Source organism: Vigna unguiculata, chromosome 10 (genome assembly GCF_037176805.1).
Source record: "Vigna unguiculata cultivar grain cowpea cultivar isolate G323 ecotype 2 chromosome 10, ASM3717680v1, whole genome shotgun sequence".
NCBI lineage: Eukaryota > Viridiplantae > Streptophyta > Magnoliopsida > Fabales > Fabaceae > Vigna > Vigna unguiculata.
Window position 1 is genome coordinate 3,536,943 of NC_140801.1, and position 15,259 is coordinate 3,552,201.

Genomic DNA, 15,259 nt, shown 5'->3' on the forward strand with positions numbered 1-15,259 from the left:
AAGAGATACTTTAAGCTCTTGTGGTCACTAAACACACGGAACTGTGCACCATACAAGTAGTGCCTCCAGATCTTCAAAGCAAAAACCACTGCTGCCAACTCTAGGTCATGAGTGGGGTAGTTCTTCTCATGAACCTTCAACTGTCTAGAAGCATACGCCACCACCTTCCTCTCTTGCATCAAGACACATCCAAGGCCCTGATGAGAGGCATCACAGTAAACCTCAAAGGGTTTACTCACATCCGGAATTACCAACACTGGAGCACTCGTCAGCCTCTGCTTAAGCTCCCTGAAGCTCTCCTCACACCTATCAGTCCATGCAAACGGTTGGCTCTTCCTGGTTAGCTGTGTCAGGGGTGCTACTATCTTAGAGAACCCCTCTATAAATCTCCTGTAGTAGCCAGCCAAACCCACGAAGCTTCGAATCTCAGTCACTGACTTGGGACATTCCCACTGTATCACGGCCTCTACTTTAGCTGGATCCACAGCTATACCCTGAGCTGATATCACGTGCCCCAAGAACTGCACCTCACTCATCCAGAAGTTACACTTGGACAACTTGGCAAACAGTTGCTTCTCCCTCAAGATACCAAGCACTATCCTCAGATGCTCGGCGTGTTCCTCATGCGTCCTGGAGTAGATGAGAATGTCATCTATGAAGACCATGACAAACTTATCTAAAAACGGACGGAAGATCCGGTTCATGTAGTCTATGAACAAAGCCGGGGCATTAGTCACACCGAATGGCATGACAACATACTCGTAATGCCCGTATCTGGATCTGAAAGCAGTCTTCTCAACATCTTCTGCCTTCACCAGAATCTGATGATAACCTGACCGGAGATCGATCTTGGAGAACACTGACGCCCCATGTAGCTGATCCATCAAATCATCTATCCTCGGCAAGGGGTACTTATTCTTGATAGTCAGCTTGTTCAGCTGCCTATATATCCACACACAACCTTGAGCCACCGTCCTTCTTCTTCACAAGCAAAACAGGCGCTCCCCACGGCGAAGCACTCGGCCGTATAAACTGTTTCTCAAGCAATTCCTCTATCTGCTTCTTTAACTCCACCAACTCTGCTGGAGCCATGCGGTAAGGAGCTATCGATACAGGACCGGCTCCTGGTACCAAGTCTATGGAGAACTCAACCTCTCTCCTCGGGGGCAAACCCGGTACCTCTTCAGGGAACACATCCTCAAATTCCCTGACCACTGGTATCACTGTTATCCTTTCCTCTTTCTCGACTTCCATCCTGGCAAAGACTATATAACACTGTGCACCGTCCCGGATTTCCTTCATAACCTCATTAGAAGACAACAACTCAGGCTCCTCTGAGTTTGAGAACGACAGCCTCTTCTCCCGACAGTCTATGAGAACATGATTGGCAGAGAGCCAATCCATTCCCAAGATCACATCTAACCCTTGCAGAGGGAGGCATATAAGATTGACTTTGTATACGCGCCCCTCTACCTCAACCGGACATCTAGAACACACTGAAGAAGTCCTAACCAACCCAGATGCCGGAGTCGATACCACAAGATCAAACGGTAGCTCACACACCGGTAAACCCAACTCCCGCACACAAGACTCTGACACAAAGGAGTGTGTCGCTCCAGAATCAAAAAGAACACAACAGGACTTGCCAGATATCACACAACAACCAGTAACAAGGTTACCTGAACCTGCCGCCTCTGACCCAGTCATAGCCAAAAACCCTGCCTGTAGCCTGAGGCCTGCTGCCTCCTCCTCTCTGTTGAGTCTGGCCTGAACTCTGACTCGGAGTGTGTGGTGAAGGTCGTGCTACGGCCCTCCTCAGAGTAGGATAATCCCTGCCAAAGTGGCCCTCTCTGCCACAATGGTTGCACCTGCGGAACCCAGATAACTGTGGGCAGAAACTCTTCACGTGCGGTCCTCCGCAGTGGTGGCACTGGATCCTGCTGGGTGGGGAAGAAAAACCTCTAGACCCCTGAGACTGTGGGTGAGGTCTAGCATAAGGCTTCCTCTTTTCTTCAACCCTCGGCCTGGACCCAGATGGTCCACTAACTCTATGTTGTGGCTGCTGCTGGGCTTCCACCTCTACCTTCATACGTTCCATGACCCTGGCCTTCTCCACTAAGGCCGCAAAGTCCTTGATGGACAGCGTGGCTACCATCAACCGAATGTCTCCTCTGAGACCATTCTCAAACTTCCTGCAACGCCACTCCTCATCTAGTGGCATGGTGTAGAAATGCCCCAGATGCTTGAACTGTTCGGCGTACTCGGCCACTGACTTGTTCCCCTGCGTCAGCTGGAGGAACTCAACCTCTTTAGCGTACCTCACGCTATCAGGGAAATACTCAGACAAGAACCTCTTCTTGAAGGCTCTCCATGTGATGTCCTCATGCTTCTCTTCCATCACCAGCTTCATACTGGCCCACCAGTGCTCAGCTTCTCCAGTGAGCATGTAGACAGTGAAAGCCAGTCTGCTCTCATCCGGGCACCTCTTGGCATCAAAGATGCGCTCCATGTCCTTCATCCATTGGTCCGCCTGATCGGGACTCTTCTTGCCATCAAACTTGGCAGGTTGGTGCTTCAGGAAGTCTTCCAAACTCCATTCAGGGGGTGGAGGTTGGGGGTGAGGACCATACATCGGTGCACCAGCAGCATTCTCCCCTAACTGACGGAGAGCATCTACATGCTGCCTCTGAGCGTCTTCTGCAGCCTGCCTAGCAGCTTCCATCTGCTGCATCATGAAGTGCTGCTGCTCTAGAGAGGCTTCCTGGCGTTGCATCGCCGCCTCATGCTGTTGCATCATGGCATTGCTTTGCTGAGTCAAAGCCGCAGCCATGGCCTCGATCGCCCTAGCCAGATCTTGCCCATCGCCCTGAGAAGGTTGAGGAGGAGCTACACGAGGGGGTGCCATATCACTGGACACACAGAAAGAACCATCAGAACTCGGTTAGATTGGAACTCATCTAAACATGACAGGAAAGACACAACGAAAGCTAAGCAAACACATAGCCCACAGACACTTAGGAACGAAGGCTCTGATACCATAAAAGTGTGACGTCCCATTTTAATAGATTAATCTACCAAATAAAATATCACGCAGTTGTCGCAACCGGAATCGCGACGGGAAGGCGAACCGAAAAAGAAAACGGGTTTAAAAGAGATTTGGGAGTCGCCACCATAGTTATTCTGGAAAACTATGGAAAACCATAAAGATAAGACAAGTCTGCGAAAAACCAGATTTTGGATCCGGGAGTCGGTTACGCGTAGGGAAGGTGTTAGCACCCTACAGCGCCCGCCCAAGGGCGGTACCTTTAATTAAAAATGCAAAGTCGATGTGATTTTTAAAATATTAATTTCCCCAAAAATAATAAGACAAAAATGCTAAAATGAAACAAAAAAACATTTTTTAAGTTTTTGGGCCCGACAAGGATTGACCTTGGTCCTACGTATTCTCATTTAAAGTGAGAAATCAGGGTTACGTAGTTCTTTAGAGAAACGATTTGGAAAACAATTGAGAAAATGATTTGATTTTTTGGAGGTGAACCTGACAAGGACTGGCCTTGCTCCTACGTATCTCACGGTGGAGAATCAAGGATCACGTAGTTCTTAAAAAGACTTTTGTTTGAAAATGTTGATGTTTTTATATTTTGAAAATTTTATATTTTTTTGTATTTTTTGAATTACTTGAAAATACGTGTCACACGACGCGGGCGGTCGGACAGACACTAAAAGGGAAAGAAAACTATTTTTGGTATTTTTGAAAATGAGTGTCACGCGGTGCGAGCGACCGGACAGACACAATAAAATGGAAGAGAATATCTTTTCATTTTTTTGGATTTATTCTATTTTTTGTAATTTTTTGTAATTTTTAATAATTTTCAAATATTTGTTTTTTTTTTAGAAATAATAAAAAATAAAAAATAAAATAAAAAAAACGAAAATAAATGATAATAATGAAAAGGTAAATAAATAAATAAATAAAAACAAATTAATTAAGGAGGATGAAAGTGAGAAACAAAATATGGAGGTGTGTGAGTGATTAGTGGGAGGTGAAAAGTAAATGGGGTGGATTTATTAAAGGTGGTGGTGCGGCTAGTAAAATATAAAACAAATTCAAAATAGGAGTACAAAGTGTGTGAAGGGGTGCGGGATTAGTAATTGTGGAGGTGCGCGAGGAAGTAAAAATGCAGCAAAAGCCCAACAAACAAAAAAACAAGACGGGGGTGCATGGTTATCACAAACGGAGGTGCGCGAAGAAAAGAAATGATAAACATGGAGGTGTATGAGATAAAAAAAAGTGGTGCATGTGGTAGTGGAGGTGCATGCAGTGAACATAAAACACAGGCCCAAAATAAGATAAACATAAACAGGGGTGCAAGGTTATCAATTGTGGAGGTGTATGAAGTGAAAACGGGGGTGCAGAGATTAAGAAAAAGGGGGTGCGCAGAGACAAAAATGGGGTGTGCAGTGGAGGTGCGCAGAGTATGGATGGAGGTGTGCAGAGTAAAAACTGAAATAGAGTAAAAATGCTGAAAGGGTACAAACGGTAAAGCAACACAAAGAGGGGGTGCAGATATTAAGGTGGGAGGTGCACGGAGCAAAAGAAGTGGGCTGATCCACTTTGGTTGAAATAAGAAATGAGAACCCTAATTTTGACTCAAGCTTCCTTCTCTTCACTTCACCACCAACGGCACCCTCTCTCGAGCCACCAACCACACGACCGGCCCTGCGACGCGCGTCCAGTCATCCTTAAACGCCGGCGACGGAGCTGTCGGCGCTCGAGTCATCGTCTCGACCTCCTTTTTCCCTTTTTTGCGAGCGCTCCTTCGTTCTCGACACCACCACGACACCAACCGTTGGGACGCGCGTCTGCTCGCCCTGCCAACACGCCGCCGCGCGTCTTGCCGTCGGCGACACCCCGCCACCGTCACCGATCGCCTCCGCCTGCTTCACCGCGCCATCCCGCCACCGTCGACACGCCTCTTTCTTCCTCCTTCTTCTATGCGCGAGTCACCAATGAAACCAAATCTCCAGCCGCCGCGACCAAGACCCCCCTCTGTCCGAGACTCCGACTCGCCGGCGGCGATGCCGGCGGCGATTTTCTCTCTTCTCTGCTCCTCCGTTTCAACTTGTGCTTGGGTGTGAATGATTGGGAAACAGATTCGGATTTGGGTGTGAATGATTGTTCTCGATTTTTTTCGTTTTTTTTTGTTTTTATGCAGATGCGAGACGAAGACGGTGATGAGTTATCTCCGAGTTGTTGGTTTGGTGTTCGTGTTGGGTGCGGCGTTGAATGGGATGCTGCGGGGTTAGAATGGAGAACGGGTTTGAGGTTGAAGTGAAGACGTCAATGAAGGGATTTGCACGTGAATGCTTCCTTGGGTCTCTGTTTCTTGTGCAGGTGAATGATTAAGAAAGAAGTTAACTGATGATGGAAAGGAGCGTGACAGTGATGGAAGAAGAGGCGATGGTGGTTTTTTTTTGGAAATGATTATTGGCGAAGAAGATGAAGAATGAAATGGCTTATTTGGAGGTTCTTGTTGGCTAAAAAATGAAGCATGAAGATAGCAGGGATAGATGTAGAGATTCGTAAATGTGGTGGTTTAGTTGGTAGTGAGCATCTGTTAAAGCATATATTGTTTCCCGCATTCGAATGGCAGGGCATATAACATATTTGAAAGATGCAACAAAATCTCACACACAACCACAGCAAGCATAAGCACAGGAGGCCAAAGGCCAAACACAAAATTGTTTCATCATGCTCACGAATTCGTGTGTTAAAGCTTACCTCTTAGGCCTTCCTTTAGCTTTAGCTTGTGCAGGTGCTTTTGCGGGCTCTGCTCTCCTTCACTCGCTCCTCCCTTTTTCTCTCTGTGTAAACTTGTGAAAATTTTTTCTTTAATTCGTCTCCCCCTTTTCATGTGCTAGGAAGCTCTTCCTTTCAAACGGCTCTGCCTTTTTCTTTCATCCTATGTGTTTTTGAAATAGCCAGCCGTTGCCTCCCAACCACCCTACTGTTGTAATCTGCCTGCCAATGGCTGATGTCGCAGTGATAAGTTGCCATCTAAACACTTCCTTTTTCATGTCAAGACCCAAAATCAGGGAAAAGTATGCAAGCTGACGAACGAGGGTGGAAGGGCAGCAGGTGTGGCAGTCTCAGCCCGGTTGACTTCAACGTTCATTATTTCATTTTTTTATAATATTATTATTTTTCTTTTTTTTAAAAAAACAAAAAACAAACAAAAAAAAAATAATAATAAAAAGAAATAAAATAGGATAAGATAAAAATTCAAAATAAAATAAAATAAATGTAAAGTAAAACAAGATAATAATGATAATAATAATAATAATAAATAAATAAAAATAAATATAAAAACTAAAGTAAGATAAAAAGATTTATTCATACTCAAATCAAGGTTCACCTTTTTTGTATTTTTAATTATTTTTTAAATTAAAATCTTTATTTCTTACCCGGACGAAATTGGGTGTTGACAGCTGCCCCTCTTGTCTTATATTTTACCAATAATATGAAAATTGACTTTTCATAATATGATAGTAAAAGATAAGTAAAGATAGAAACACTAATTTCGTTCGGGTTTTGGAAAGGAAGAGGATGAATAAAAACTAACTTAAAGAGATACGATGACCAATTCTATGAAGAGGGTCAAGGTCCGAAAAAGAGGAAAGAAATCACTAACCATTCTAGTAGAGAGGGTTGTGATGCTAGACAAACCTTCAAATTTGTTTTTTAATTTAATTTTTTTCTTTTAATTTTGATTTTTTTTTTTTTTTTTTTTAGATTTTGTTTTTGAAAATTTGAATTTTTTTGTTTTGATTTTTTTGTTTGAAATTTTATGTGTGGATTCGACCATTCCTAGGGAGAGAGTCTCTATGTAAAGAAATCGATAACCATTGCCTTGCAGAGGGTCTCGATGTAATCAAGAAATCAATGACCATTGCTTTGCAGAGGGCCTTGATGTAAATGAATCGATGACCAGTCCCATGGAGAGGGTCTCAATGTGACAAAGAGAATCAATGACCATTCCAAAGGAGATGATCTTGATGTAAAGAAATCGATTACCATTGCCTCGCAGAGGGCCCCGATGCAACCAAGAAATCAATGACCATTGCTTTGCAGAGGGCCTTGATGGCGAAGGAATCGATGACCAGTCCCATGGAGAGGGTCTCGATGCAATGTTGATTTGACCATTCCAAAGGAGAGGGTCTATATCTGGAAGGATTCGATGACCATTACAAAGTAGAGGGTCTAGATATGTCAAACGGTTGGGCCTATCCTAAAGAGAGGGCCTAAGAATCGACGACCATTCTCACGGAGAGAGTCTCGATACGACGAAGAGAATCAATGACCATTCCAAAGGAGAGGGTCTTGATGTAAAGAAATCGACGACCATTGCCTCGCAGAGGGCCTCGATGCAACCAAGAAATCAATGACCATTGCTTTGCAGAGGGTCTCGATGCAACCAAAAAAAACAATGACCATTGCTTTGCAGAGGGCCTTAATGTGAAGAAATTGATGACCAGTCCTACGGAGAGGGTCTCGATGCAATGTTGATTTGACCATTCCAAAGGAGATGGTCTATACCTGGACTTGACCATTCCCAAGGAGAGGGTAGTGAGGATCTGAGGATCTGTAGTTGCCCAATCCTAAGGAGAGGGTCTTGAAGCAATGCTGATTTGACCATTCCAAGGGAGGGGGTCTATACCTGGAAGGATTTAGTGACCATTACAAAGTAGAAGGTCCTAATCTGTCAAACGATCTAGCCAATCCTAAGGAGAAAGCAAAGGAATCAATGACCATTCTCATGGAGAGGGTCTCGATACGACAAATTGGATTTGACCATTCCCAAGGAAAGGGTCATTGTCTGAAAGGAGAACCTGAGGTTTGATTTTGATGTATCAGCAAACAACACATGAATGCTTAACATTGGTGAAGCTTGCGCAAAATAATTGTACTGATTGATTTTTCGCCAAATGTTCTCTTTTGAGCGATTTTCTTTTTCAAACGACTTTCATTGATTCTTATGAAGTATGATGTATGATGGATGATGGATGATGTGATATGATGAGACTGTATGATAGAGGTGAAACATGATGGAAAGAAATTTTTTTTTTTTTTTGCATTTTTTATTTCTTTATCATTTGTTTTGCTAGAAAAACTAGACTTAGGAGACTAGGCGAGCTGGGCTTTGTGGGCCAGATAACTTAGGCTTTAAGGGTGAGATGAGATAGGCTTAGCGGGCCAAGTGAGATGGGCTTGGTGGGCCAGTACGAAACTGGGCTTGGTGGGCCAGTACAGGACTGGGCTTGCTGGGCCAATACGAAATTGGGCTTAGTGGGCCAGTACAAAGCTGGGCTTGGTGAGCCAGTACGAGACTGAGCTTGGTGGTCCAATACGAGACTGGGCTTGTTGGGCCAATACGAAATTGGGCTTGGTGGGCCAATACGGAGCTGGGCTTGGTGAGCCAGTACGAGATTGAGCTTGGTGAGCCCGTACAAGACTGGCTTGTTGGGCCAATACGAAATTGGGCTTGGTGTGCTAGGCAAAGCTAAGCTTAGTGGGCCAGTACAAAACTGGGCTTGGTGGGCCAGACAAAACTGGGCTTGATAGGCCAATACGAAATTGGGCTTGGTGGGCCAGTACGAAACTGGGCTTGTTGGGCCATTACAAAATTGGGCTTGGTGGGCCAGACAAAACTGGGCTTGATAGGCCAATACGAAATTGGGCTTAGAATATAGGTCATTCATATGAATGAAGAGGACCACTAATCCAAGAAGTGTCGAGAGGATGATTCTTGTAAATTGGTTCCTTCAGAAGAGACAATGGCTTGAAGAAGTATGATGCATGACAATGCTCACTTGTGTTATGATGTCAAGATTTTTGTTTTTTTGAATTTGGTGTCAAACCACGGCATGATGATATGACATGCAAATGGTTATGCATGATAGAAAACATGTTTTCTTATTTTTAAGCACAAGGGATCAAAACATTATTGTAGAGATCAAGATCATGGAATGCATGAATGCATGATGAAAAACTCGTTATGCTATGCATTTTGAAAATTTTGCTAGAGTCAATTGTTCTCTTTTCAATCATCAAACTCATTGTTGTGGAGATATGTAGGATGAAAATCGACCTATTTTGAAATGGAGTAATGATTGCAAGAGATAGTTGACAAGGCGTTCAAACATTGGTAGCCATGTTTTCAAAGAGAAGAAACAAGTTGTTGAAACTTTGATAGGGTGTCGAAACCCCCAACTTAATAAGGAGAAAAACAAGATGTAGAACCTTGGAAAAGCGTAGGAACCCTAACTTAAACAAGAGAGACCAGATGTCGAAACCTTAGTGTAGGGATCAGGGTGTTGTAACCCCGATATGTAAGAGACACAAGGTGTCAAAACATTGGTGCAGGGATCAAGGTGTCGAAACCCAGAGATGCATGAGAAACAAGGTGTCGTAACCTTGGTGTAGGGATTAGGGTGTCATAACCCCGATATGCAAGAGAAACAAGGTGTCGTAACCTTGGTGCAGGGACCAGAGTGTCGTAACCCCGATATGCAAGAGAAACAAGGTGTCGTAACCTTGGTGCAGGGATCAGGGTGTCATAACCCCGATATGCAAGAGAAACAAGGCATCGTAACCTTGGTGCAGAGATCAGGGTGTCATAACCCCGATATGCAAGAGAAACAAGGTGTCGTAACCTTGGTGCAGAGATCAGGGTGTCGTAACCCCGATATGCAAGAGAAACAAGGTGTCGTAACCTTGGTGTAGAGATCAGGGTGTCGTAACCCCGATATGCAAGAGAAACAAGGTGTCGTAACCTTGGTGCAGAGATCAGGGTGTCGTAACCCCGATATGCAAGAGAAACAAGGTGTCGTAACCTTGGTGCAGAGATCAGGGTGTCGTAACCCCGATATGCAAGAGAAACAAGGTGTCGTAACCTTGGTGCAGAGATCAGGGTGTCATAACCCCGATATGCAAGAGAAACAAGGTGTCGTAACCTTGGTGCAGAGATCAGGGTGTCGTAACCCCGATATGCAAGAGAAACAAGGTGTCGTAACCTTGGTGTAGAGATCAGGGTGTCGTAACCCAGATATGCAAGAGAAACAAGGTGTCGTAACCTTGGTGCAGAGATCAGGGTGTCGTAACCCCGATATGCAAGAGAAACAAGGTGTCGTAACCTTGGTGTAGAGATCAGGGTGTCGTAACCCCGATATGCAAGAGAAACAAGGTGTAGTAACCTTGGTGCAGAGATCAGGGTGTCGTAACCCCGATATGCAAGAGAAACTTGATTGATAGGAATTTCGTAACTTGAAGGAGGAAACCTGAATGTTTGTTGATCTTTTCGCATTTTTGAAAGGGAAGAAAATGATAACCATTCATATGAATGAAGATGGCTCCAATATAATGATTTTGTCTTGATGGATTGATGACGACACATGTTATGAGAAAAGATTTTTGAATTTCTTGCCACTAGGTGTCAAACCCTTAATGCTAGGATGAGGGTGTCGAAACCCTGATATGAAAAGACGAAAGCCTGGTGAAAAAGTTGAATGTGTTTTGTCTTTTGTTCTTTTCACGCATGTCTGAGTCAATTGTTTCATTTATGATCATCAAATTCATATTTATTTTCAATGTTTTATGAAATTGAGGAATGTCACACCTACTGAGGTGTAATGCTCAAAATGTTAACTTGACTTTCTCTTTCGAAATATGCGTGCACGCTTGCTCGGGTTCACGAAAAAGTGAAAAGCGAGAGATGTTTGGGAGGATTTTGAGGAGACTTGGATAACCATGTGGGCTCATCATTTCTCTTAGACTCCTAAAAGAAGATCTAACTTGTGAATGTCAGGATGAAAAACACGAGAGACCCAAAGATTGCCCCAGTTTTGGTATATGGGAAAAGGGGTATGAGAATATAGATCAATGAATGTTATGGTGACATATTCACATGAAACCCGGAAAGCTTCCCCAACTTTGGTATTCATAGAAGAATTTTGATTGAACAAGGGGTTTTGTTTCCGAATATGGGGATTCATGAGCGTTGGGTGAGAAATTTATGTGAGACTCACAAAATTGCCCCAATTTTTGTGTATGGAGGAGAAATTGGATGAACGAGGGATGTTGTTTCAAAAGGGGTAGTGGAAATTGAAAGGATTGGGTGAAAAGGATTGCCCTAGTTGGTTTATTTTCCTTTCACTTGCCTTCGGTCAGATAATAGGGTGTTCCCTTCTTCATGAGACATTATTTTTTCTTTCATTTTTCTTCACTTTTGAAATCAACTCTTTGGTCTGATCAAATTATCGAAAAACTTTTTTATTTCTTTTGAAGCATTATCTAAACAACATGCATGAAATTTCCGATGGCTTGGAAGGGGTTGGATGAGATGACGAGGACCGACTAGGGAGCTGACCCAGTTTGATTTGGTCTTAGGGCACCAAGTATGTTTGGGCTTGCCCCAGCTATTGATGACATGAAGAAAATGATATAGACTTCAAAAGTTGGCCCAACTTGAGAGTATGGATTGGCTTCAGGGTACCAAATGTGTTTGACTTCCCCATTTATTGATGAAAGGGTTAGACAAATTAAGAGGACTTCAAAAATTTCTCTGATTTGAGGACCTGGATTGACACACAAATTGTGTTTGATCTGCCCCAGTTATAGTAAGGCATGAAGAGGTTGAAATGTGGTAGGGACTCTAGACGTTGCCCCTAGTGTAACCATGATGGTTAGGGTGAAATTGCCCTATCTTGGGATAAATGACAAGTCATATGAATGGTGAAATGAAGCAACTGTCTAGTTTGAATTTTAGAGAAAAAGGTTTGACAATTGTATGAAATTGTTGGACAAGTTTGGGCTGAGAGTAGAGGATATGGTAGGATATAAAGATGAGATCCATGAAGAGGGTGAGAATGAAACAACGAAGGAGGATGCCCCTTATCTAATTGATTAACCAGGCTTATTTTAATGAGCTTTAGGCACATGTGAATGAAAAACTATCTGAATCACTGAAAGCAAATCTCAAAACATATTTTTCAATTTTTATTTTTCCTCTCTTTTTTTTGATTAGGGACAAACCTTTCAGCACGTCAAAATGATTTCCATGACTTAAACTTTTTGAAAGGTACTGACAATCAGTCTTGGATCTGCGTGGGCTTTATTATGCTTGTATCGTGGTCAAGGCTAAGGGTATGAAAGCAAATGTGGATCGTAAAAACTCAAAAAGATGTGATGGTATTTTGGAACAATGATCTTTGAATAATGCTTCATCATAAATTCATTTGCCTCTTATGTGTTCACCATTTTTTTTTCCTTTAAACATCGATTCTCTTTTTTTTTGTTTCTTCTTGATGTAACCAAATCATCATCATCATTTTTTTTCCAAACTTTTTGATTCTGATGGATTTTTTTTTTATTGGTGAACCGTCTGTCAAACAAAAGTGCAAACCATCCATGTGAGGTGACCCTTCTTCAAGGTAATTTGAAAGAAAAATATTTGCTCCTTTAAGGCTCAAAGGGGTAATAACAAAGGATGACATTTTTTCTTTTTAATGATAAAGAAACATGGCCAAACATCATTTCCAAAATATGATTATTTCCCCTTTCAAAAAGTTTCAACTCAGGAAGAAAATTGGTTCATGCTACAGGTTGTCCCTCACTTTTTATTCTTGTCCTTCTTTTTTTTTTTTTTTTTTTTTGCCTAAACCAGCCTTTCAGGTCTTCAGTCTAGCAGACATTTTTTTTATTTTTTTTTTCATGCTAAGAGCTTTGCTCGTAGTCTATCCAGGCCAGTGTCCCCCTTTTATGTTAATCCTCCGTGAAATTCAAAATGCAGGGTTTATGGTGAAAATGTCATGAAAAAAAAGGATGAGTTTGAAAATCTCATGTTATGAAGATTAGACAAATGCTTCAAAAGATATGATATCAAACATTATCTATTCATTCAACCTACTGATTTGACCAAAGCATTTTTTTTTATTTTTTATTTTTGCCAAAACTGCCTTTTTGGTTTTCAGTCTAGCAAACTTTATTTTCTTCTTTTCGCATTTTCCCTTTTTTGAATTTCTCTTTTTTGTCTCGATGGATTCAAGGACCACCCAACAAGTGTAGACAAGGATAAACTTAGAAAATATACCAACTCTAAGGGTTTATGTTTATCAACTTGGGTAATGCCAATGTTGATAGGGTAAATCCTTCATTGTAGGGAAGCCGAAGGATGGAATGTTTCAAACCATGCGCACACGAACGTCTCAAAAGAAAAAAGTCAAGTCGTTATTCTTGATTAAACATTTGACCCCAGAAAAGCGTGACACCCCATTATTCCTTTTTTTTTTCAAGAAGTGAATTTGATGATTTGCGAGAAAAATAAGTGACTCAAGATGTGACAACCTTTTTTATTTCCTTCCTCTCTTTTGCAGAGTCGGTTTATTCATATGAGGTGAGATGCATGATATGGATTAAAAAAACTATGTACATGCCACTATGACTAAAAACAACAATTGCAACGCAAGTTTGTGCCCAAGAGGCACCTACTCACTTGTATGCCGATGCGATTAAAGAGTATCATGCATGATATGCAACTAATTGAAAAACCTACATGAGATGTAACGCACATGCCTCAAGAGGCATTTATTCCCATGATATGATGATGAAATGTGATACACTCATTTGGAAATATCCTGTGTGATATGCAGAGTGACATAATGAAATGCATGAATGCAGAGTAACATAATGAAATGCATGTTTATGCCTCAAAAGGCGCTTGTTTTCATGAGATGTGATGTATGATATAAAAATGCTATGCGTGATTGTGCCTCAATAGGCACTTATTCACATGTACATTATGCACACCACAAGATGATGATTAAAGCAAGCAATCTCCCTTTGTGCTCAATAGAGGTTTGGCGCTTAAGGTCTAGGGTGAAGTACATGCGCTCACCGGGATGGTTCCCTAAACTTAAGGATCAAGGTCACTAGAGCTATGACCCACTTCATGATATTTCCCACAATAGTTGGTATACAACAAAGAGTGAGAGTACCAAGGAAACAAGCAAACTCTAGTTGGGGTTCTCACAATGACCACTTGGGAAGTTCATCCACCGTGGCACTGCTACACAATCCCCTCTAATTCTAAGTTAAACAGACCCGGGTATAGGGCCCCACTCATGTAATGCGCAATGTGTGTGTGTGAAGGGAGAATAATGCATACCCAAACCCCCATCTGCAAAACAACCAGAAAATTTCCCAGGCAGATATAGAACAATTCCAAAATATATATCAAAATAGGCAAAGTAATTCACACCCAATTAATCCAAGAAGCAAATATATACAAGCACATATAAAGACAATAATACACAAATAAAAGAAAAAAGGAAAGAAAACATTAGGAAAAATCACATCAAGTTCGCATTTCTAATTAAATGGCTTGACTCTCTAGCAGTCCCCAGTGGAGTCGCCATCTGTCGCAACCGGAATCGCGACGGGAAGGCGAACCGAAAAAGAAAACGGGTTTAAAAGAGATTTGGGAGTCGCCACCATAGTTATTCTGGAAAACTATGGAAAACCATAAAGATAAGACAAGTCTGCGAAAAACCAGATTTTGGATCCGGGAGTCGGTTACGCGTAGGGAAGGTGTTAGCACCCTACAGCGCCCGCCCAAGGGCGGTACCTTTAATTAAAAATGCAAAGTCGATGTGATTTTTAAAATATTAATTTCCCCAAAAATAATAAGACAAAAATGCTAAAATGAAACAAAAAAACATTTTTTAAGTTTTTGGGCCCGACAAGGATTGACCTTGGTCCTACGTATTCTCATTTAAAGTGAGAAATCAGGGTTACGTAGTTCTTTAGAGAAACGATTTGGAAAACAATTGAGAAAATGATTTGATTTTTTGGAGGTGAACCTGACAAGGACTGGCCTTGCTCCTACGTATCTCACGGTGGAGAATCAAGGATCACGTAGTTCTTAAAAAGACTTTTGTTTGAAAATGTTGATGTTTTTATATTTTGAAAATTTTATATTTTTTTGTATTTTTTGAATTACTTGAAAATACGTGTCACACGACGCGGGCGGTCGGACAGACACTAAAAGGGAAAGAAAACTATTTTTGGTATTTTTGAAAATGAGTGTCACGCGGTGCGAGCGACCGGACAGACACAATAAAATGGAAGAGAATATCTTTTCATTTTTTTGGATTTATTCTATTTTTTGTAATTTTTTGTAATTTTTAATAATTTTCAAATATT

The 15,259-nt window shown here is 41.9% G+C and overlaps 1 protein-coding gene across 1 annotated transcript; it reads right to left on the reverse strand.

The window, feature by feature from the left end:
* Positions 1-942: 942 nt before the first annotated feature.
* LOC146882010 (uncharacterized) lies at positions 943-1,673 on the reverse strand. Its single transcript, XM_085668348.1, has one exon. It carries the CDS (start codon positions 1,402-1,404, stop codon positions 943-945), a length of 462 nt encoding a protein of 153 aa, XP_085524474.1. The 5' UTR covers positions 1,405-1,673.
* Positions 1,674-15,259: the final 13,586 nt, after the last annotated feature.

What these genes read in the sequence shown, in the direction of transcription:
- LOC146882010 (XM_085668348.1), bottom strand. Translation starts at nt 1,404, where the DNA reads ATGGATTGGCTCTCTGCCAATCATGTTCTCATAGACTGTCGGGAGAAG.